We start from the raw sequence: 24,282 nt of genomic DNA on the forward strand, positions 1-24,282 counted from the left end.
ATATATTTCTTTAAAAAAAAAAATTCATGTATTTGCATTTTTTTTTTTTTTTGTCCATAATTCAATAAATTCAAATTCTATTTTTATTAAATTATTATTAATTTAAGTTTCTTAATGACACCCCCGAAAAACAATTCTAGAGCCGCCACTGAATAAAAGGGATATGACTATCCTATGGTGTTTATCGAATAATGGATATATAAAAAAGCCACTTCTTATTGTATAATTTTTTTTAATGAATAAAAAATTTTATTTAAAAGAGAAAAGATAAAACTATATATACAAAAGAACATACTTCACTTCTAATAACAAACTCAAGACAAGAAAGACAGCTACCCAAATCAAAAGAGCCAAAAACATTACACTTAAGAAACCATTTAGCTAAAGTATGAGATGCTACATCAGCTAAATTCTTAGCATCATCATTTCATTGTTACGATGTAGTTTAAGTTTTAACTATATCAACTTGCAGTGTAGTTCAATTGATAGTTTAGTAATAATGACTTCTTCTTCTTCTTTTTGGGTAGTACTTCATATTTGTGACATGAATTCACGTCCCCTCCCCTACTAAATATCTATATGAACATGTGTGGTCCAAAAAAATAAATAAACATTCCTACTTCAGGAGCACACTATATGGCTGAGTGGAAATAGTGGACTCAATTAATAGCTTGGACAAAGGGCCGAAGGTCAATAATCTTGCGTAAGCCCATACGTTTTTCCTGCTTCTTTATCTAATTATTAAAACTGTATAACACATGGATCCTAGATCTTTAATGGGTCAACCTCATCAATTTCCGGGTCAGCTTCCTCTTTAAATTAAGGCTTTTCAGTCTAAAAGAAAGCCAACTGCGAGAGAGAGAGAGAGAATGGAGGAGAAGCATGGTGAAGTTGTCTTGATTGGAACATGGGCCAGCAGTGCCTGCACTAGAGTTGAGCTAGCCCTCAAACTAAAAGGCATACCCTATGAGTATGTGGAGGAAGATTTGAAAAACAAAAGTGAGTTGCTCCTCAGCCACAATCCAGTCCACAAGAAAGTACCTGTACTTGTTCACAATGGGAAATCCATTGCTGAGTCACTAATTATTCTTGAATACATAGAAGAGTGCTGGAATAGCACCCCAAAACTATTGCCTGAGGATCCTCACCAAAGGGCAAAAGTCCGTTTTTGGGCCAACTATTACGATCAAAAGGTGGGTTTTCTCTCTCTCTCTCTCACAATTTCGATGCTATAGTTTTTTTTTTTTTTTTTTTTGAGGAAAAACGGCAGATTATGTGTATTGAACACGATATGAACATGATATATATTCAAAATTGGTTTAGTGTTGATCTTGTATCTCATCCAGTACACTAAAACATTAGATGGAGACCTTGCCCCTTAGGATAACTAATTCTATAAAAATAAAATAAACAAACATTTGTACTCTCCTTTTTGTTGATTTGCTACTTCAACCAATTATGTAGCATTTGTGTGCAAACACTAATAAAAGCATTTTGGTGTCATCAGGTTGTGCCAATCTTCCACATCATCTTCAGGGCCAAAGGCAAGGAGGAAAGAGAGAAAGCCATTGAAGACTTGAGCCAAGTGCTTAAGGTGCTTGAAGAAGGTATTGAAAAGGATTTTCCAGGGCAGAACCCATTCTTCAATGGCGAGAGCTTAGGGTATCTTGGTATCGCTATTGGCTCAAATGGATGCAACTACAAAGCTGTTAATGAGGTCATGCATGCGGTACTCATATCAGAAAAGAACCCAAAGTTTCTCTCATGGGTCAATGCAATGAAGAACTGCCCTCTGGTGGAGGAGACACTACCGCCTCATGACAAATTGGTTGCCAGGCTCAGAGTCTATCTCGCATCTACTCAAGCTTAATATTGAAGAGGAAAGACAGGCTTACCATGTATCAAGCTCTGATTGATGATGGTTGTACCTTTTAATGGTTAGAAATAAATCATGTCTCTTTGCCAAAAAAAATTAATGTAAGCAGAACTATGGTGCTACTGTTTGGTTTCTATGGGTGTTTTGTTTCTACTGTTCAATGCTTAAAACTATATATGTTAGAAAGATTTCCATTAAAGTTAGAAGTTGCAGCTTGTTAAAATTGCAGAGAGAGAAGAGACTTTTCACAAGGATGCCTTTCAATAGTCATTGTGATTGTATGGCTGTAGGTTTTTTCTTAAGCTAGAAATCAGTGTATATCCAGCATGTAGCCCTTCTTAACATTCCAATCAATTATCAACTCACAATGTTCCCAGACTTTAAGGGCTGACCAAGGAAACAATCCAAGGAAGTCAATCTCACAAGAGGCTGTACAGATTTAGCCAGCAGAACGATATATTTCAATATCGGTGTACCGTTTCGGGTTTATCGCTATTTAAAATATATATATATTATTTGTATATATTTTAAAAATAAATAAATTATTATTATTTTTTTATTTATAACTTTAATTATTTGGTCAAAGTTAATTTGTTAAGCTATTAAACTTGTTAAGCTTATAAGAGCACTAGCATTGAGGTGTGTAAACACCTTTCAGATGCTATTTTACAACCTAAGCCACTCATAATCCACTCCATCCGAGTTTGAAAACTTAAAAAAAATATGCAACCTTACTATTCATAGATTGTAAAAAAATATATATTATTTTAATATGTGGTGTGTGAAGAGAAAAAGTGAGTGAGGGAAAAAGAGAGAGAATAATACTTTTTATTATTTTATTAGATAATTTATATTATTTTATTAGGTTATATGTAAAAATAAAACTGAGATGTAAAGTGAGTTGTAAAATGGGTTGGTAAAATAGATAAAGTAGTATTTGAAAATGTAAAATAGGCTTTTTTTTTTTTTTTTTTTTTTTGCATTCCCGAATGCTAGAGATGTAAGTTTAATATAAAAAATATGAACAAAGATAAAAGTATAAGACAAAAAAAGAAAATAAAAAAGGAGTAGTAGGTGAGAAATGAGATATTACGCGAGAGGGAGTTGGTAGAAAAAGATTAAATGATTAGAAAAACTAAAATGGTGGGTGATAAAACCAAAGAACACAAAATTTTTTCCATCTTTCAAGTACCTTTTGTTAGCTTTTTACTCTACACACGTTAACTTACTGACTAGCCCAACTTCCCATTTCACACAATTTAGAGGCCGTTTGGTAACGTTATTTTAGTAACGTTATTTGTATTTTTTAGAAATATATATGAGTGAAAAAGCGTGTGAAAATACGTGTAATATTTTTTAAATACTAAAAAGTATTAGTTAAAATGCCACACCAAACAGCCCCTTAAACTTCCAAGACTCTCTCTATCGCACGTGAATTGCTATATTTCTTTTCCCACCGCATAAACTTTCAGATTTTTCTCTCCAACATGGGACTATTTCCCTTCCATTAGCCAAAACATGTTTTCAGATTTGATCTCTCTCCCTCTTTCTAAGATCAGGCATTCAACTTTGTTTCACTGCTTCAATGTCGGTGCCGCTATTCATTGTCAACCAGATTCGCTATCACTCGTGCCAGATTCGCTATCACCAGTGTGAGGCCAAGATGAAGAGATCCCAAATTGGTGTGAGGAGGAGAATTTCTGGGTTACTGTGTGTGTTAAATCGACCTCTTTTTCTTTCTTTTTTTTTTTCGGGTCTTTTATCTAATTTTTGGCCGAAACCCAGTATACATCCCGGTATAGTCGAAACAGGTCTTATACAGCCGGTATTTAAACTGGTACAAAATACCAACATTTCTATACTAGTGTACGCACCGATACAAGATATACCGGCCAATACGGTATGAAATCATCTCCCTTGAGGCCACCCCAACAGATATTAAGGACGACGAAGTGCTTGCTAAAATGATCAAGAATGCTAAATAAAATTCCTTTTTTTTTTCTTTTATTGCCCAAAATTCCAAAGTTTACAAAAATAGCTTCTACAGTTCTACTAGTCCTCTACAACTAAAATTCATTGTCATCTTTTACACACCTAATTACGATTGAATTTGTACTTCAAAACCAAGCACCACTCATTGAAAATTTGCAACATAACTCACATCAGTGAGGAATTGTACCTAAAATAAATAATCGTTTGAGTGAGCGGAGAGATAGCCTTTGGGAGTAGGGTTGTGGCATCACACATTGGAAATCATCAGGCAGAGGTGATTGAAAAACATTAACTGTAAATGGCAAATCAATGCCTATGAGGCATCTGAGCCAGACATATTAAAAAATTTTAAGTGTAAGCAGAACTATGATGCTACTGTTTGGTTTCTATAAAGGGTTGCCTATGTGTTTTGTTTCTACTGTTTACTTCTTAAAACTAGAGTTGGCTAAAATGTAAACTAGAGCAAATGAAAAAAGTAGGCTAAAATGCGTTTTACACTCTAAATTTGTGGTTGCTTCTAAATCCACAGAGTTTGATGTAGGTTTTATTGGAAGAAAACAAGCTAGCCGACCAATATGATAGGTGATATCTAATAAGGAAAGTTAACTAATTGTAAGTTTAACTGAAAGAAAACAACCTAGGTGACCATTATATTGGTGATACTTAATAAGGGAAGTTAACTCGTTGTTAGAAAAATTCTCATCACAACACTAGAAGATTGAAGATGAGACATGGAACAAAGGAAGGGTTCAAGCAAACCCATGTATATTGTCAAAATATGTTGGGCATCTACTTGGGTCCTTTCTTTTAAGTCAAGTATAAACCAGGTGCAAGCCCACTCCAGGACATTGCAGTTTGAATTTAATCATGGATAACCTCGGATTGTTAACCCAGTTAAAGTGGATGCCCAAATTTTTTTTTTTTTTTCTTTCTTTTGTTTTTAGTGAGTGGAATTCCCTCTATCATTGTCCTACACAAACTAGATAATTACAAATAAGAAGATATCACCGTCCGAACGGTTGGATAAGGACTTAGTTTGGGTACACTAGACCAGTTGGGTTAATTAATGATACGTGGTCAAAAATAAGCACATGTCACCATTATGATGGGTCTAATGCAATAGGACACTTGACTCAAGCTTTGCCCATTAAATAATAGATTAAAATCTAAGATCTTATGGATTACCTAAACCTAAAAACTATTTGATCAATCCTTTAAGGATACAGGCCAAAAGTGTTTGTTATGAAACATGTAAGTCATTGTACATGTAACATAGTTCTTATGCTCTTTCTTAATTTCATGTCGCCAGAAGACAAAGGTTGCTATCATGCTAGGCCAATTTTCTTATCCCATATTTTACCATTAAAATCTTGAACTATGTACAAATTCTTTGACTTCTTCTCCAAGATTTTGATCAAGAAACATTTAGTCCAACTCTAATAAAATTTCAAATCTTTCCATTATCACCATTGACTAAAGTGCTCTCTGGCCCACCAAACACCACAATACAATGCAAAAGATCTCACAAAAGGAAATCTATAAATCAATGCCTCAAACAGCCATACATGCAATTCTAGAAATATTATTTCAACAAAATAAAGAAAATGGTTACTTAAAAAATGTTGAAGCAAGATTTATTAAAGAATATAAATTTTGGACAAGTTTGTAGGACCAAAAAAATGCCCTCCAAAATTAAAAAATTCAATTATAAAAACAAATAGTGCAAACAAAAAAAATATAAGGATGATATAAAAAGAAAAAAAAATTACTAAATAAATCCCACACTCACATCACGTGCAAAAGATGTGGGGTTGTTTATGGCAGCCTAAGCTTACAGTCCACACCAAAAAGAAAAAAGAGATACACGGACAAAGCATTTTCAAGCAGAAAAAAGAAAAGAAAAGAAGAGAGTGAAAAGAGAAAAGAAAAGGAGAGAGTAAGTGAAGAGGGGGAGCACGAAGCAATAGGTTTATATATGAGATTTTATTAGTCCATTTCTTCTCTAAATTTCTCTCTATCCCTCTTCCTTAAAACTGAATTCTTTTTGGTAAAACAAATAGAGTGAAGTTTCATGAGAAGTTCTTAACTCCATATATGAAACTTGAAGTTCTACAAATCAAACAAACAAATAAAGTCTTTGACGTTACCACTTTGAATCAAATTTATGGAATCCTTGATTCTACCATTATATGGAGTCCTTGACTTTACCAATTTAAAAATTGGAGTCTTCGACTCTCCTCCATTTAAACAAGTTGATGGAATCTTTGGTTCCACTATTATACTTAGTAATTCCACCAATTAAACAATTTGGAATTATTGATTTTACCAATTTAAAATAATTCACTTAATGGAGTCCTTGACTCCTAAAATTATTTTAAATAAAGTGGGGTTTTTAATTCCTTCAAAATCCAATATGACTAATTCTTAAGATTCCTGATTCCTTAAACAAAATTTGAGTTTCCAATTCACAAAATAAAATGACTATAAAATTGATGTGAGGAAATTTTTCGATTCCCAATTTCTAAAACATGTTCATAAAAATAAAATTGCTACAAAGGAATTTTCTTTCCCTTAATTAAATTTGGAAACTTCAATCAAAATATCATTGCTTGTTAAAATTCCTACAAAGAAGCAAATGAAAGAAAGGGAAATTTACTCGGACATTCAATTTCTCAAAAAGAGAATCCTTGGTTCAAAATCCATAAAAACATGGGTCCTTGATTTATCTTTGAGATTAAAATAAATTTTCTCACCCAAAACAAAATTAAGTCAATACTTAATTAAATACCAAGTCTTTGACTTAAATGTCCATCATTTATATCGGACAAAATCATATTTGAGGATTTTAAATCTAAAACCTCAATATAAGAACTACGAATTAGCTTCATCCCCACCAAGGGGATGTAGGCAATCTAAATAAATAATTAGGTGCAACCACAAATGAATAAAAACATATATCCCTCCAAACATAAAATAAAATATTAGGACATATGTGAATCACTTGTTAGGAATATATGTCACTATTTTATGTAATTAGCTTTTTCTTTAACAAAACGCATTTTACTTGTATTTGGGTAGATTTAGGATGTGTTTAATACTTCAAAAAACCGTGTTTCAAGATCAAGTGTTGAAGACATGCAAGTCTGTCCAAGATTCAAGCTGAAGAAGTGTTGTTCATTAAATCTCAACAGCTAACTATCTATCGAGCTTAAGAAGCTGTTTCAGCCCCGTGGCTCGACAGCTGCTCGACAGCATCTCAACAGACAGGTATCTATCGAGCTTTATGAAAAACAAAATTTCAGTTCTGTTTTAACTCTAATCCGTGATTATGTGTTTGGGTTTTCTTTTCTCACAACCCTAAACATATAAAAAGATTATTTTTAGGGTCGTCAAAGAGTTCACAAGTTGCACAAGTGTTGAGCAAAGTTTGTTCAAGCCATTTATAACCGGAGACAGAGTTTGCTTTAGTTCATCATTCTTGTGAAGAAGTTACTGTGTTTGTGCACCGTAGGGTTTTGTGACCAAGCATCTTCTTGATCTTCATCGTTGGGATGAACTGAAGAACTTTGCAGCCAACAACCTTCTCTAGTTGGTGATTAAAGTCGCGTACTGGGATCCGCACAATTGGTTAGTCACGTACTTGGGAGCCGTGCATCAAAAGGGGAAATTGTCATTACAGAACAAGTCCAATTGGGTATTGGGTAAGAGTTCAACTGTAGGTTGGTATAAGGGGTACTGGGATTTCTTTACTTGTAACCATTATGATAATAGTGCAATTTTGGGAATGGTGACCTGAAAATCACCCAGTAGGGTTTTTGCCGTTAGGTTTTCCCCATTCGTAAACAAATCACCATGTCAAATTTATTTTCCGTTGTATTTATTTATTGGTAATTTGTTTATGCTACCACACGCTTTGCATGTTAATTTGATTAATTAATAAACTTGGCTAATTAATCAATTAATTTATCACAATGGGTTAATTTTTTTTTTGGCCTATCATAAAATAAGATGAACTTATGTACAAAAGCAACACAGTTGAAATCAAAAGATCTTCCCTTGAAACAAAAGATTGTAACAAAGAGATACATTTATCTTAAATGGGCACAACTTTATGGAACTACGAAGCTTTTCATGAGGTTGTTGCTGTGGTTTTTAGCCCCGAAAAGAACCCAACAATTATGGCATTGTTGAAAGCTCTAAAAAACCATCCATTGATGAAGGAAATGCTCCCACCTCATGACAAGTTGGTTGTTGAGATGAGAGGAAAGTATTTGGGCCAATCTCCTTGAGGTTGATGCTTAGGCTAAAGGAAATCCAATCATATACTAGCTACTTAAATAATAGCAAGGGCAATTGTACATTATCTTCAAGGTTCAAATGAACCTCTTGACTTGGAAATTAAAAAATATTATTTATATATATATATATAATATTTGTTTTATTAGTTTGATTTACACTTAAAAGTATTTTTCACCTCCGATCATAGCTCAATCCAAAATCAAGTAACAACACAGATCGGCCAATCTCAAAACCCAAAATAATACAAAATACTCTCACTTTCTCTCTTTGATTTGATTTCTAATCTCAATCTCATGAATATCATCTCATCTTTCTTTTTTTTAATCTAAATCAGTATCTCTCTTTATTATAAATTTATATTATATATGCATGTAATATTGATTGTATGCGTTATTTATTAATTTTTTCATAATATTATTTGTGTGAATTGTAATCTCTGTGTGTGTATTATAAATATAATATAACTTTATATAATTTAATAATTAAAAAATACAAAGAGTTTGTTACATGTGTGTATATTGTTAAAAAAACAAATGATGTATCAAGTATTTGATTGGTTAAGTAAACACCTGAGGTCCATTTAGATACCGCTTATTTTGCGAAAACTAAAAATTGAAAACTAAAAACACTGTAACAAAATAATTTTTAAATGTATGAATAGTGTCGTATGACCCATTTTTAATATTTTTTTAAATAAAGTGGTTGTGAGTCCCGTGAACAGTACATAAATCATGCATAATGTCTCCTGAACAGTGTAATCTGCATGCATCCAAAAAAAATAGAAGGAAACGCCAAATGCAGACGCTGGCTTTTCGTCCGTATCCAAATGCCACCTTAATATATTATTTATGTATGAGAAATACTAACGAGTGCCCTTAGGGCACTTATTAACAATCCAATTAAAGAAAGTTTTTATGGGAAAAGAAAAAAAAACAATTAATGTTTTGACAGCTTTTTTTATTTCCCATAAATGTAATGTAAAAATTTTCCTAAAATTGATTGTTAACGAGTACCCTAAGGGCACTCGTTAGCATGATCCTTTATGTATAAATGAATGTGGCTATATGGGTCAATAATTAATACAATGCCAATGGATTTAGTTTTGTCATTTAGTTTAAATATTTTTTTATAAAAAAATGACAAATAGGAAATAACAATTGAATAAAATTAAAAATGTTGTACAAACTTAAGAAAATAAAATGGTCACACTTATCCATATTAATAATAAATAATGACAATTAATAATGAACTATCATGTAACTATTTCAGAATATGAAAACTCTTAAAAGGAAATTGTAAAACTTCATATATTTCTTTTTCTTTTTCAAACTTCTTGTATTTGCATTTTTTTTGTCCATAATTCGATAAATTCAAATACTATTTTTATTAAATTATTATTAATTTAAGTTTCTTAATGACACCCCTGAAAAAAAAATTCTGGAGCCGTCACTGAATAAAATGGATATGAATATCCTATGTTGTTTATCGAATAATGGATATATAAAAAAGCCACTTCTTGTTGTATAATTTTTTTTAATGAATAAAAACTTTATTTACAAGAGAAAAGGTAAAGCTATATATACAGAAGAACATAATTCACTTTTGATAACAAACTCAAAACAAGAGGAACAGCTATCCAAATCAAAAGAGCCAAAAGCATTACACTTAAGAAACTATTTAGCTAAAGTATGAGCTGCACATCAGCTAAATTCTTGGCATCATCATTTCATTGTTACGATATAGTTTAACTTTTAACTATATGAGCTTGCAATGTATTTCAATTGATAGTTTAGTAATAATGACAATTTTTTTTTTTTTTTGGTAATAATCCATATTTGTGACTTGAATTCACGTCCCCCTCCCCTACTTGAACACATGGACGGAGCCATGGTTGGAATCCCACCCCCCCCCCCCCCCCCCATCCCCCAATTTTTTTTAAAAAAAAATATTATTATATACATGGGTGCTAATTTTAGCAATATTGTTTTAGAAAATTACACTTTTTGATCTCTTAAAAATATTATTGATTCTTTTAAGAGTTTTGGTTCTTATTTGGGCTCACCACTTACATTATCAACAATTTGTAAAAAAGTTTGTAGTTCAAACCATTTTCCACATTTTAAAGACCATTAAAAAATGTTTATAAGTCTAAAATCTAAAAAAGAAATATACAAACCCAAAAAAATTAGTACAACAACAAAAATTATCAACGATAAACTAAAAAAAAAAAATATATATATATATATATATATTAATCATAATCAACCAATTTTACTTAAAACAAACAATTTGACTCTTTAAAATTTTTTAAACAACTAGCAGCTAAGCGACTAAGTAACAATAAAGTTGAAGGCCGAAGTCATTGCACACAACCAACAGCAAAACCATCCCCCTAACTCTAAGTTCTGGCTCCGTCTCTGCTTGAACATGTGTGGTCCAAAAAAATAAATAGACATTCCTACTTCAAGAGCACTCCATACGGCTGAGTGGAAATAGTGGGCTCAATTAATAGCTTGGACAAAGGGCCGAAGGCCAATAATCTTGCGTAAGCCAATACGTTTTTCCTGCTTCTTTATCTGATTATAAAAACTGTATAACACATGGATCCTAGATCTCTAATCGGTCAACCTCATTAATTTCCTGGTCAGCTTCCTCAACCAAACAGACAAAACTTGTTGACCAAAAAGATGAAGATGATTGGAAGAAATTTCTCATATGAACTCTATAAATTAAGGCTTTTCAGTCTAAAAGAAAGCTAACTGAGAGAGAGAGAATGGAGGAGAAGCAAGGTGAAGTTGTCTTGTTTGGAACATGGGCCAGCAATCCCTGCACTAGAGTTGAGCTAGCCCTCAAACTAAAAGGCATACCCTATGAGTATGTGGAGGAAGATTTGAAAAACAAAAGTGAGTTGCTCCTTCGCCACAATCCAGTCTACAAGAAAGTACCTGTACTTGTTCACAATGGGAAATCCATTGCTGAGTCACTAATTATTCTTGAATACATAGAAGAGTGCTGGAATACCACCCCAAAACTATTGCCTGAGGATCCTCACCAAAGGGCAAAAGTCCGTTTTTGGGCCAACTATTATGATCAAAAGGTGGGTTTTTTCTCTCTCACACACAATTTCGATGCTATAGTGTTTTTTTTTTTTTTTTTTTTTTTTTTTTTTTTAGGATAAACGGCAGATGCAATGGTGTATTGAACACTAATAAAAGCATTTTGGTATCATCAGGTTGTGCCAATCTTCTACATCATCTTCGGGGCCAAAGGCAAGGAGGAAAGAGAGAAAGCCATTGAAGACTTGAGCCAACTGCTTAAGGTGTTTGAAGAAGGTATTGAAAAGGATTTTCCGGGGCAGAACCCATTCTTCAATGGCGAGAGCTTAGGGTATCTTGGTATCTCTATTGGCTCACATGGATGCAACTACAAAGCTGGTGATGAGGCCATGGATGTGGTACTCTTATCAGAAAAGAACCCAAAGTTTCTCTCATGGGTCAATGCTCTGAAGAACTGCCCTCTGATGGAGGAGACACTACCGCCTCATGACAAAGTGGTTGCCATGCTCAGAGTCTGGCTTAATTCTACTCAAGCTTAATATTGAAGCGGAAAGACAGGTTTACCATGTATCAAGCTCTGATTGATGATGGTTGTACCTTTTAGTTGTTAGAAATAAATCCTGTCTCTTAGCCAAAAAAATAAATGTAAGCAGAACTATGGTGCTACTGTTTGGTTTCTATAAAGGGTTGGCTGAGTGTTTTGTTTCTACTGTTCAATGCTTACAACTCGCATATGCTAGAAAGATTTCCATTAAAGTTAGAAATTGCAGCTTGTTAAAATTACAGAGAGAGAAGGTAGACTTTTCTCAAGGATGCTTCTTAATAGTCATTGTCATTGTATGGCTGTATGATTTTTCTTAAAGCTAGAAATCAGTGTATATCCAGCATGTAGCCCTTAGAGTGTTCACATCATTTGTGTAAAAATTTCTATCTATTTTAATATAAAAATCTATTTTTTCTATTTTACACAACTAGTTTTTTAGAACACCCACATTGGTCAATTTATTTTAGAAGATATTTCAATAAAATATTTATTCTTTATTAATTTTTTTATTATTTTCTCTAATGGTTATACTTTTTTAATTTAAACTTATATTTCAAGTAAACTACCAAAATTGGTAGCTCGGCCAATGGAGCCACCTGTGCCGGAGGTCCATTGGTCAAATCGTCGGAATAGTAGTTTCGACGACTGCTACCGGATTGGTGCCTCCACCCACCATACCACCAACACCGATGGCTAGACCACCAAAATAGTGGCTCCGACAATTGCTGACAGATTGGTGTCTCCGACCATCATACCACCATCAATGAAATATTTCAATGTGTCGTTTCAAGGTTACGCACTGAATATATATTTATTTACAATTAATATAGTGAATGACATAAAACTTTTGTTAAAAAAAAAGTACTGATTTGAATTAAAAATTTTAATATAGACTTAAATAAAATTCCAAATAAAATCATCAGCTTTGTTTGGGGGAAAAAAAAACTCAATTATGATTCTTTGGTAATTAAATCATATTGTAGAGATATTTGCAAACTAGGAAGCTTCAAAGAAGTTTCCTTTCCCACTCAGTTTTAACCCCCACCACATAATCACAAAATCACAGCTCATCTCTACTTCCTCTCCCATGATCTTTTCTCTTCATTTTTTTTTTTTTTTTTTTTTGATCTTTTCCTTCGCTGCAGCTCCCAAGCACTTGGGTTTGGGTTGATGGGTTTTTTGTTAAAAGTTTGATTTTTGGTTCTAAGTTGTTGAGTTTTCCATTGAAGGTTGATTTTGGGTTTGGATTGATTTTTGATTTGATTTTCCTTTGTTTTTGGTTGATTTTGTGATTGGAATATCATGTGTTGTGATGAGTTGTGGTGGCGGTGATTGAGCGGTGTTGGGTGGATTTGAAGCAAACTAGGATGGACATAGTTGGGTGGATTTGTAGCAACCTAATGTATTTTGCACAATTTTACAACAATGTAGTTCTTCTCAACATTCCAATTATGAACTCACAATGTTCCCAGACTTCAAGGGCTGACCAAGGAAACCGTCCATCCAAGACATCACTGCAAGAGAACCCAAATAGGAGGAAGAACGCAAGTCTACAAATGAGGCCAACCCTACAGATATTAAGGGGGCTTGCTAAAATGAACAAGTATGCTAAATAAAATTACTTTTTTCTTCTCCTTTATTGCCCAAAATTCCAAAGTTTAAATAGCTTATCTCTGGTACTTTTTTTTTTTTAAGTGAAATCTCTTTTTGTTGTAATGAAAAACTACTACATCACCCACTAACTAATTAAAAAGTGAAGATTAAAACCCACTACTATTTGCTATTGTGTATTTAAAACAAAAGAACACTTTCAAATAAAAAAATACTAAAGGTACGCCAAACTCTCCAGAAGTAGTTTACAGTTCTACCAGTCTTCTACAACTAAAATCCATCATGATCTCTTATACACCTGATTATGATTGACTTGTGTACTTCAAAACCATGCACAACTCATTGAAAATTGGCAACATAAAATAAACAAACGTTTGAGTGGGCGGAGAGAGCATTTGGGAGTTAGGGTTGGGGCATCATATATTGGAAAACATCAGGCAGAGGTGATCGAAAAACATTAACTGTAAATGGCAAATCAATGCCTATGAAGCATCTGAGCCAGACTTTCTTTAAAAAAATGCTTGCAATAGAAAGCTAAAAAGACATCACATAGCAACAACAATATATTTACCAAGAGACAAATTATAGAAACAAGCAAAATCTTAGCATAATGGATTTGTCAACAAATACATGGTTCAAACCAAAACAAAAGACGGAACCAAATCAGAAAACCTCAAATTACTTTCCATGTTTCTCCACGCGCTGCAATAGCCAAAATTACACTAAAGCTGCTAGAAGCTCGCTAAGATCTTGAACTTAACTCTTTGAGGCTTGCTTTTCCTTGGTCTTCTGAATCTTCAAGACCTTTTTCACAATTTTTTGCTCTTCCACCAAAAAGGCACGAATGATCCTAACAAAAAATTAGAACCACTTTAGAATACTTTCCCCAAGCACATGAAAACAAAAAATTCAAGGAGAAAAAACTGATAATACTAGGGTCTAACAAGAACAAACCTTTCCCTGACAGCACTTCCAGAGAGTACTCCACCATAAGCCCTGTTAACAGTCCTCCGATTCCTAGGTAACCTAGACCTCTTATATTCAGCAGGTCTCAAATGAGGAATCTGCAAACACAGCCAAAATTGTATTATAGCTGAAAGTGTAAAAATAATTTAGATGGGAGTAGAAAAAATATCACACATTATAGCCACAATTGTGCAAATAACAATAATACAATATCCATCATAATTTTGAATAAAACAAAACTCAATGGATATTATCAACAATCAAGCTACAAGCTTTTCTGACTATGAAAATCAATCTAACATCTAAAAAAATCTTATATTCAGGAAAGAGAAAGATGTAAACAGCTACTGCAACAATTTAAAACACAGCTCTAGTAGAATCGTGAAGAGTAAACTCATAAAAATAATTCACTAAATTGTCATTGAACATACAATTGAACCATAATTTTCATCTATTGGGTTTTTTAATTATCACTACAAAATCCTTGAACTACCATGGACCCAAGCACAAGGTATATCTCAACATGAATCATCATCATCGTCATCAGGTGCCACACACACATTTATCATAGGCAACTAGCACATACAGTTTCCCTTGAAACCATAACCTCATCCACCACTTTCCTCTTGCAAGGGCGGTAGGCACCATTTGACCTAGAGTTGATCAGCCATACTAAAACAAATGACAAAGTTGACTAAATCTGTCAGTCTCACGGCCAAAGATAAAAGGAACAAGAAAACTGAAACCATGATAGGCAACTTGCTTTTGCTTTGTCGAGCTATGCTATTGCCATTAACTCAACTAATAACTGAAAATGGATTGAGATTCTAAATGAACTAAAACCTAACAGGGTCTCGCTAATGAGTGCCTAAAGCACATCTCTTTAAAAAAATTATTGTGGATCTATAAAATGGACAAGAATACACAGAAAGACGTGCATAAGGCACTCATTAGTCATTAGCAGAATCCTATTAAGTTTTAGTTCATTTAGCATCTCAATCCATGTTCAGTTATTAGTTGAATTAATGACAATAGCATAGCAAATCAAACCAAAAGCAATTTGCCCCAATCAGATGAGCATAACAGAGATATCTCAACATCCATGCACTTGAGCTACAATTTCCTTGTAACTTACAGTGGCTAGAATTGCTGAAAATTTCAGCCACCAATCCACACCCGGTATAAAACTGAGTAAATATGGTCATGCAAAAGTGCTCACACCACTTTGTAACCGCTTAATGTTCAACAACAATAGCAAATACAATGTTTATAAACACATGGTAATATCAAAAACCCCATTTGCCAAAATCACCGCAAGAGAGACCAATTCTACTCAAATACCCAAAATATCAGTATCAGTTATAAACCCGACTCCACAACAATATCAATTAATGTTCTTTGCCATTAGATCTATCTTATACCCTACATTCATCAAAACAAAATTAATAAAAGAAATACCATTCCCATTCCCATTCCCATTCCCAATCACTCCAATCCACTACTGTTTCCTCACAAATAACTTAACCATTCCTACTTAACCATCTCCAAATCCACTCAACAATGCTCATAAACACTAATTGACAACAAAAAATCAACTGGGTCTCAATAATTTTTTTATATTTACCAATAATTATCAATAACACCAATCAGATTCCTCTCAAAAACTCAACATTTCCAACTATTTCCACACATTCAATCACATCATTAAAGCCACAACACAGGCTCAGATCTCTACATATTAAAGAAAACCCAATACCCAAAATTGAAAAACTAAAACAAAAAACAACATACCCCTTGGATCCTCTTGCCAGTTACAGGACACTTGGGTCCACTTGCCCTCTTCTTTGTGGTCTGGTACACTAGCTTCCCTCCTAATACACACCAAAATCATAACAACAATAAAACCAATCAGAAAAAACAAAAACAAACCCAAAAACCAAATCTTTCACATATACACACTACAATCATTATATTCAAAAAAAATAAAAAATAAAAAATTCATAACCCAATAAAATTGAACACATATTAGAGTTAAAATGGGTTTTTACCAGGGGTTTTGACGACGCGGTGTTGATTGGATTTGGTGGCGTAGCTGTGCCGCTTGCGGTATGTGAGACGCTGCACCATTTTTGCGAAGCTCTGAGCTCTCTCTCTCTCTCTCTCTCTCTCTCTTAGGGTTTTGGGGGATTAGAGAGGGAGGCTTTGGAATTGTTGAGAGAGAGAAAGAGGAAGATAGATATATTGAGGGTTTCGGAAGTGTTTATTGCCCTAGATCGGACGGTTGTGAGGAGATCTTGACTTTGATTGGTTTTAGGACGGTCTAGATCTGGACACCGTGGATGGGTTTTCTTTAAAAGTTCCACACGTGCAAACAAAAACCGTCGTCGTTTTGTTTTTGTTAAATTTCAGCCATCTATCCAAAATATCTTTCATACATATCCTCCTATCTCTAAACTAATCTAATCAAATTGTTTATAAATAGCTTCGGTTTCACTCGTGAAAATTTTATTAATCCACTTTTGTGAGGGTCTAAAATATTATATATAAAAAAATTAATGAAAATTTTGAAACATAAGGGGTCAAATAAAGAATTAAATTAAATATAAAAGGTTAAAATGAAAATTTTGAAACATAAAGATCTAAATCTAATATGAAAATGAATCGAACACAAGGAGCCAAAATGAAAATTATAAAACATAAAAAACCAAAATGAAAATAACCATAAACTTTAATGACCAAAAGTGTACTTTAGTCATAATAAAACTATTCAAGAAAATAAACGATGACATATATATATATATATATATATATTCTAATGTTATAATATAAGTTGTGGCTGTACGGCCACAATGATGTATGAATTGTTGGGCCTAAACCCCCGATTAATTTATATAATGCTTTGAGTATAGCCCACAATAAGAAGTCTCAAGAAGATTTTAGCTAGTAGCCAATGGCTAAGAACCGTTGTGAGGTAATTTTTTTCTTACAAGTCTAACTACTAGAGGAGGATCTTAGACAGTCAAGGTATCCCTTAGGTGTCCTGAGCTATATCACTTCTTCCCAAATTCAAGTTAATAATCTTTCCTTCACTCATGTTTCTCACCCTTGAAAATGCTCTAAACACCAGTTCTCACCTGTCTCTTGCCTTTATACTCTTTCGTTAGTGGAATTGCAATGATAAGAAGATTCCACTCGAATGTTGGTCCCACCATTTGCAATATCTGGGTGGCTCTTAGGGTCTAGGCTACTATTTTAGTGTGTCCAATCCCACCTCAGGGAATGGGTCATATGACTTTGTCACTACAATGATTCCCTAATAACTTGAACTCGATATCAAATCTTGTGCTCGGATGATGGACATCCCTAAGGCATTATCTTCCTTCCTCGGCGAGTAAGTGCGGCCTACTTAGGTCTTAATGTGGTCACCTAGTCATTTATGTGATAACCTAGCTCCGCCCCATATTTGTGGGCTAAACAATGGGTCTGTGGCTCTTGGGCTAGTCTCGACCTAGGCCGAACTTTGTCTACCTACATAAGTATTTGAAAGCTTACATTATTTTTTCATATCATCATTTTAACATTTATTTATTTAAATATATCAATTTAAACTAATTAAAATTATACCTCTATTTCAAAATACACCTTGATTAATAACTCACATTAAAAACCTTTTTCAACTTTAGATTTTTGTAAACACTATATAGTGATGCAAACCTTCTATATTTGTCTTTTTGAATGAAACAATTTAGTACAAAATAATTATAATTAAATTAAGTTTCATATTTTTCAAAAAATAATAATTCTAATTAGATTACCTAAGTTTTTAATTTGAGCTTTGAACAATTTTTTAATGATTGCATGGAATAACAACTAAAATCTAAAAATTTTGAATTCTCTCTCTAAAGGTAAAACTAATAACATTATTGTTCAACTTGGTATAGAAATAGAATATCCAATACGTTATGTGCACTTTATGAAAATTTTATTTTTCTTGCAAAAGTCCATGTACTTAAATATTACAGATGGGTGTTTCTCAAAAAAAAAATATTACAGATGGGCCGAATTCCGAACCCAACCTATAAGTTGGTCTACGCACTACAATAATTAAGAAAGTGCAACACCTTTTGAGTTGGGCTAGGAGATTCGCATTTGAAGATATGGAGTGCCCAATATGCAACAGTGATCCAGATACAATGATCTATATTTAAATTTTATGCACCCTAGCTCAAATTATCAAATTATCTGGGATACTATCAGAATGGACTCATAATCTAACTCAAAGCATCTTGGGCCACCCTAATAGGATTTTTCCATTAAATAACTTGGGGTGTGTGGAACAAAAAGACTACAAACAGTCAAAAGAATAATCAGATACTTAAAGACATCTGGATATTCTTGTTTATCAAAATATAAATAAATAATCTAAATCAAAAGCTTTCTAGATTCGGGTGATTTCGGTTAGCGCAAGAAATAAGAAAGCTAGGAGAGGGGTTCCCTAGGATTATTTTGCAAGGGGATGCATTAAATATTGTTGATCCCATTTGTAGCTCTCTCTCTTTTTTGTTTTACTTTTCTGTTTTTTCTTTTTTCTTTCTTTTAATGGAACCATTTGTTGCTCTCTAGTACTCCCACTGGGCTATAGCTTCTGCTGTAGATGATACTAGAGATATTAAAGTTCTACTGTTTTTTGGTCATCTAACCATGTAGCCAGAGAACCATGTAGCCAAACTGGGCTTGGGACTCATGAGTCATGCCTATAAAATCTTTTACCACTCTTTGAGAAATTAATTAACACCAAAAAAAAACCCATAAAATCAAAGGAACGTTGCTCTTTCAAAGGGTTATCAGTGATGAATCAGACTGATCCAAAATCCATATATAAGGGACAAAAAGAATAGAAAAAAAAATCCAAATAGTTTATAAAACTTCACTAGTGAAATAAGCAATTTATTGTATGTATACAGTATCGTAGAATTTCTCCATCAAGGAAGTTTATAAAACTTCACTAGTGAAATAAGCAATTTATTGTATGTATACAGTATCGTAGAATTTATCTATCAAGGAAATCTAATCCCATTCTGCTTTCTTTTATCTATTGCTATAAACCTGTAACCAACATTGAATGTACATAGTTCAAGAAAAATCGTGGCACTGCACGCCATTTCAGCATGGAAAAAGTAAAAATGTAGGTTCCATGTGAATCTTTCTGTTAACAATGTTAATTTGGTCTAGTTTTCCATGACACCATGCTAATTGGTCCCTTGTTAATCTTGACATATTTAGCACTCTTGAAACCAATTTCAGTTCAACCTGAGCAACGAGTTGCAAATGATCCAACTGATCATTATTCTGATGTTTTTGGAACCTTTTTACAATGCAATTTCCACTTCTCAGTATGTCCTTGAGCTTTTTCTCCTTCTGCAAGACATGAGATTAGAAGGTTTAACATTTTGAAATACAAACCAAAGTAGAAGTCCCAACAATTAGTTATATAGAAACTAAGTAAGCAAACCTTTTGAAGATCAGATCGAGTGTTCATCAAAACCTCTAAGTCTGCAGCATGTTGGAGATTGATATGATTTTGGTGAGGACTATTTAGGATCACATTCTTTTCATCTTTATCAGCACGAACAAATTCCCAAAAGACCCGCAGTGAATCCTCAATGATCTTTGCTAACATGCTGCTTGAAATTGCATCTTCCTCCTCATCTCTTCTTACCTTCTTCTCCTTAAAGCAATCATCTAGCAATGCAAATATACATTATTTTATGAAAAGATGCAAGGTGCTCAAATGACAGGGTCATTCTAAGATACAATTTTTTATATTTAATGTACTATACCTACCTAATCTTAATTTTACATCTTTTATTGTTAAATATAGATTATATAAGGGAATATCCTATATTAACAATTAAAATTTAAGTATGGTAGGTATACAAGAAAAAGTGTGCAACTTAGAATTCTAGAGAAATGTCATTGTTCACTTCATAACTTTGATTACCTCTGATGGCTGGAATTTGAAGAAGATTACGAAGGACACATCGATTGTTGACATAGTTTTGCACTCTGGGACCTTGAAATGGCTCGTTCTCCATAAATCTATGCATGAGTACTTGAAAGAGTTGAAACTCACCGGCAACTTGATTATACCTTTGAAAACCTTGAGAATTGGAATTTTGAAGTTCTTGGACTTTCCCATACTGCCAATGGAGTATTTCCCAAGAAAGGCAAACATGTCCAACATAAACCAATTCCAAGTTGCTTTGCAATTCTCCAGTGAATTTCTGCATTGGATCAGCTGTGACCCTTCGTTGTTTACGCAGCCATATGTTATGTGGAAGAGACTTAGCAGCTGAGGCTGAAGAATTTAGCATTGAATTTGATTTAACTGGGTCTTTCAGCTGAAGAAATCCTATGGATGATCATAAAGCAGATCAGTAAAGTTATTCAAAACAAAAACAAAAAGAAATTGATTTTTTTGTTTTGAAAGGAAACTAATCATAAATATTAATAAAAACATTCGTTTTCACTTTTATTAATCAAATATTTGACATGAAACTTGTCTCATCAGTCCAATACGACTTTTCAGGCTTACTCTGTGTTGGATACCTTTAGAACCACAAGAGCAATGGAAGTGGGGTATAAAGTCATTATTGATGTTCTTATGCCTTTAAAGTATTGGTAGTAATGAAGGGAAGGGGAAAGGTCGGTTATATGATAATAAACACCTTGGATATTGATTGCCATTAGTTGTACCATTCTTAATTTAAGATATCAGAGGATTACGTGCCCATAATTAGCTCAAATTTAAATATGATGGAGACCCACCATGTAAAACAATTCTCTTAAAGAAACTTTCATCAAAAAAAAAAATCTCTTAAAGAATCCTTTTAGAAAAAAATCTTCAACAGAATCAGATGGTACAACCAAATAGTATATTCAACTGTTTATAGTAATGGAAAAAAAGATGTAATTTATGTCATGAAACTGTATATAGAAGAGAATTCTTTTTATTACTATTAGTATCAACAAAAACAGAATATTGTGGTAAGAAATTGGAGTATAATCCTTTAAAAAAGTGCATACTAATACAAATATGTTCACTAACACTGCAAATTGAAAGTCAACAGACGTGCCACTAACACAAACAAAGTTTAGCAACCTCAGATTTGGTTTTAATCATACACTACTGCTTTAACAAATGAGAAATCAAATTAAATGAGAGATAAGTAATTAAAAAACTCACCGATTGCATGCATGGTCTGGCTATTCAACATGTCTAGTTTTCGCATTTTTTCTGCATAGCTCTTGTAGACCTTTTGAATCTCTTCCATTCGATCTTTGAACTCGAACTTTACATCGATCTTCAGTGGCTTTAGACCTTCAACAATGGTTGGAGACTCTGGCTCTTCTTCTTCTAAAATAGTGGGAAGTCCACCAGTTCTTGCATTTCTGAGTTCCAATTTCAGCTGTTCTATTACATCCTCGTGCTCCCACATGTAATCCAAGTCATTTTGATCATCAGAATTCGATTTGGATGGTTTCTCCCCCAAGTTAGTTCCTTCAATTTTTTCCAAATTATTTTCGGGTTCCTTCTCATCTTGGACTAAATCTTCCTCTTCATGTTTGTTCACAACTTCACCAGACAAAATTTTGGCTTCCAAGCTGCTCAAATTCTTGAAATGGGGTTCGAATTCTATATATTCTTCATCAGAATCATTTGAATCATCATCGGCATCAGTTTCTTCAGGATCAGAAAGACTTATTTCACAGCTTGAAATTTCTTCAACAATCTCACTTTCTTCTTCAATAATCTCACTTTCTTCCTCAATAATCTCATTTTCTTCCTCAATATCTTCTACCACTTTTTCAGCAACATTGGCCAAAAGGCCTACAGGTTCCAATGCTTTATCAACATTTCTATAGGCGAAAAACTCATAGGCAATTGAATCAACTATGTACTTGTTCATTGACAATTCACCACTTGAACTAATTGACTCAGGTTCTGAACCAAACCTTAGTGAGCAATCTTCTGAAACCGATTCAACTTCATCCACAGAGTCTTCCTTACACAAACTGATTATTTCTAAGCCATCAATGTCTCCCTTCTCAGAAACCACATGTTCAGTGAACATTTTCTGCTCTGCTTTCTCTAAAACCATTGCAACACCAAAGCTTTCAACAGAGTCCTCTGTTTTATCTAAACCGACAACCTCTTCTTCTAAATTAACCTTTACAATATCTTTGTTTTCTGTATTGTTGCAAACAGTGTAATCTTTTGAACCCAGATACAATTCTTGGACACTGAGGCTCATACTTTTTGGTTGTTCCACGAAGCCACTAATACCTTTCCCAATCATAAACTCATACTTACTAGCACTAGTGGCAGCCATGGCAGACATAGAATTTTCACTTTCTCCATTGCCTTTATTGCCACTCTCACTTTTCTCTAACCAAACACCATCCTCCTCCTCTCTAAAATCCTCCATATCCAAGTACCTTGAACCATAGTCCTTTTTGCAATAATTTTCCAGAGATCTGTAAAAAGAAACGAGTAAAAAAAAATTAAAACTCTCAGTTTTAAACAAGTAAAAACCTTGAAAAAAAAAAAAAAAACAATAACCCAGAACATAAAAATGTAAACTTTATTACCTGCATATGAGTTTGAATACTAATCCAAAAACATACAACAAGTAGTTGCAGATAAAACCCAATACAGAAGCCATAAAAGCCATGAATTGAACCATCTTCTAGTACACAAACTCATTTGCAAAACACGTTTAATATCACCGCCAAATCTATATGGCCTTTAAGCGTAAGCAAGTTTTTGGTACCCATCATTTCAATCAAGATCAAAACTTTTTTTTTTTTAAAAATTCCCCTCAATTCTAAGCAAAGTTAAAGGAAGGTGGAGAGTGACATGGGCACAGAAAATTTCTCAATCAACGTTCATATAAGATAGTGGACATTCCACTTGTAGAAAATGAAGTTTGAAAGTTGAAACAAGGGAATTGGAACAAAAAATTTAGGCCATTGTTTTTTGTTTGTTTGAGACCAAATTGGCGAGATTAAAGGGGAAGAGATTCATAGAGAAAATTCCGCAGAGAGAGAAAGAAAGCAACGTTAAGAGGAATATTAAGTGGGAAAGAAACTTTCTTTTTCTGGTTCACTTTGATTGTCCGAGTGTAACAGTTTTCTAGAGTTTCGGTTTTTTTTACACGTTTCAGAACTGAGACAACGGAGAGTCAAAATTGATAGATGACACGGACACTTTGTCTGCTTTTGTGACTTTGTGTGCGTTGAGGATTTTCTTTTATTTTAATAAAAACTAAAATTTATTGTTTTTTTTTTTTTTTTTTTTTTTTACCTGTCCGAAGGATTTTTGGTCGGTGGTGGTTTTGGTTAGGTGCATGTCAATGTTAAGGGATCACCCAAGAGACCCTTTTCAGGGAGTCGTTGAGGAAAGGTGTGATTCATAGGATTCCTGAATGAAAAAAAATGTAAAAACATGTGTTACTTGTAAATTGAATTTCGAGTAGTTTTTGTATCAATGTTCATCCACCATTTCTAAGGGTGGTTGAGGAGGAAGGTATGGTTATAGGATTCTTGAATGTCAAACACATGTCTCTATTTGTGTTTGTTTTGTTAAAAACCTAATGTAAAGACAATTTTTTCCTGTTTTTATGTGTTTAGAAATATTAGAAAATATTGGTAGAAGGAAAATCATCTTTAATTAATGAAAAACCCTATTAAAAAAATAAGTTGTCTTTCGGCTCTGCTAAATTTTTTCGGAAAATAAGGTTGTCTCACTAATAAATGTTTTTAGTTCATTTGTAATGTTGCTACCAAACATAAGAAAACGAAATAGCTTTCCAAAAAAAAAAAAAAAGGATAATGACACTTTTTTTAGAAAATTTTAATGTTGAAACAAACAGAAT

At 33.3% G+C, this 24,282-nt stretch overlaps 4 protein-coding genes and 1 long non-coding RNA gene across 5 annotated transcripts; 2 read left to right on the forward strand and 3 right to left on the reverse strand.

Annotated features, from left to right (window-relative positions):
• Positions 1 to 822: 822 nt before the first annotated feature.
• On the forward strand, positions 823 to 2,010 carry LOC126718788 (glutathione S-transferase U10-like). The gene is made up of 2 exons (XM_050421140.1): positions 823 to 1,193; positions 1,508 to 2,010. The coding sequence occupies exons 1-2, from the start codon at positions 870 to 872 to the stop codon at positions 1,868 to 1,870; spliced, it is 687 nt and encodes a 228-aa protein (XP_050277097.1). The 5' UTR covers positions 823 to 869; the 3' UTR covers positions 1,871 to 2,010.
• LOC126718796 (uncharacterized) lies at positions 880 to 11,259 on the reverse strand. Its single transcript, XR_007653050.1, has 2 exons — positions 11,113 to 11,259; positions 880 to 1,041 (listed from the first exon to the last, which is right to left on the reverse strand). It is a non-coding gene; the product is annotated as an uncharacterized LOC126718796 (long non-coding RNA).
• Positions 10,905 to 11,932, forward strand: LOC126718790 (glutathione S-transferase U10-like). The gene is made up of 2 exons (XM_050421142.1): positions 10,905 to 11,264; positions 11,400 to 11,932. The coding sequence occupies exons 1-2, from the start codon at positions 10,941 to 10,943 to the stop codon at positions 11,760 to 11,762; spliced, it is 687 nt and encodes a 228-aa protein (XP_050277099.1). The 5' UTR covers positions 10,905 to 10,940; the 3' UTR covers positions 11,763 to 11,932.
• Positions 11,933 to 13,960: 2,028 nt separating this feature from the next.
• On the reverse strand, positions 13,961 to 16,567 carry LOC126718795 (60S ribosomal protein L34). The gene is made up of 4 exons (XM_050421147.1): positions 16,393 to 16,567; positions 16,136 to 16,215; positions 14,333 to 14,442; positions 13,961 to 14,228 (listed from the first exon to the last, which is right to left on the reverse strand). The coding sequence occupies exons 1-4, from the start codon at positions 16,469 to 16,471 to the stop codon at positions 14,135 to 14,137; spliced, it is 363 nt and encodes a 120-aa protein (XP_050277104.1). The 5' UTR covers positions 16,472 to 16,567; the 3' UTR covers positions 13,961 to 14,134.
• Positions 16,568 to 19,239: 2,672 nt separating this feature from the next.
• LOC126718798 (uncharacterized) lies at positions 19,240 to 23,524 on the reverse strand. Its single transcript, XM_050421149.1, has 5 exons — positions 22,997 to 23,524; positions 21,591 to 22,882; positions 20,346 to 20,756; positions 19,857 to 20,086; positions 19,240 to 19,762 (listed from the first exon to the last, which is right to left on the reverse strand). Exons 1-5 carry the CDS (start codon positions 23,089 to 23,091, stop codon positions 19,508 to 19,510), a joined length of 2,283 nt encoding a protein of 760 aa, XP_050277106.1. The 5' UTR covers positions 23,092 to 23,524; the 3' UTR covers positions 19,240 to 19,507.
• Positions 23,525 to 24,282: the final 758 nt, after the last annotated feature.

The sequence above is a fragment of the Quercus robur genome, chromosome 3 (assembly GCF_932294415.1).
Source record: "Quercus robur chromosome 3, dhQueRobu3.1, whole genome shotgun sequence".
Lineage (NCBI taxonomy): Eukaryota > Viridiplantae > Streptophyta > Magnoliopsida > Fagales > Fagaceae > Quercus > Quercus robur.

Bases quoted from the DNA above. Each gene is read 5' to 3' on its own strand.
- LOC126718788 (XM_050421140.1), top strand. From the start codon at position 870: ATGGAGGAGAAGCATGGTGAAGTTGTCTTGATTGGAACATGGGCCAGC. The intron at 1,194-1,507 runs GTGGGTTTTCTC...TGGTGTCATCAG, and splicing joins CCAACTATTACGATCAAAAG to GTTGTGCCAATCTTCCACAT.
- LOC126718790 (XM_050421142.1), top strand. From the start codon at position 10,941: ATGGAGGAGAAGCAAGGTGAAGTTGTCTTGTTTGGAACATGGGCCAGC. The intron at 11,265-11,399 runs GTGGGTTTTTTC...TGGTATCATCAG, and splicing joins CCAACTATTATGATCAAAAG to GTTGTGCCAATCTTCTACAT.
- LOC126718798 (XM_050421149.1), bottom strand. From the start codon at position 23,091: ATGGTTCAATTCATGGCTTTTATGGCTTCTGTATTGGGTTTTATCTGC. The intron at 20,757-21,590 runs GTGAGTTTTTTA...GATCATCCATAG, and splicing joins CCAGACCATGCATGCAATCG to GATTTCTTCAGCTGAAAGAC. The intron at 19,763-19,856 runs GTTTGCTTACTT...CATGTCTTGCAG, and splicing joins CTCGATCTGATCTTCAAAAG to AAGGAGAAAAAGCTCAAGGA.
- LOC126718795 (XM_050421147.1), bottom strand. From the start codon at position 16,471: ATGGTGCAGCGTCTCACATACCGCAAGCGGCACAGCTACGCCACCAAA. The intron at 16,216-16,392 runs GTAAAAACCCAT...GGTGTGTATTAG, and splicing joins CCGCGTCGTCAAAACCCCTG to GAGGGAAGCTAGTGTACCAG. The intron at 14,443-16,135 runs GTATGTTGTTTT...CTGTGTTTGCAG, and splicing joins CTGGCAAGAGGATCCAAGGG to ATTCCTCATTTGAGACCTGC.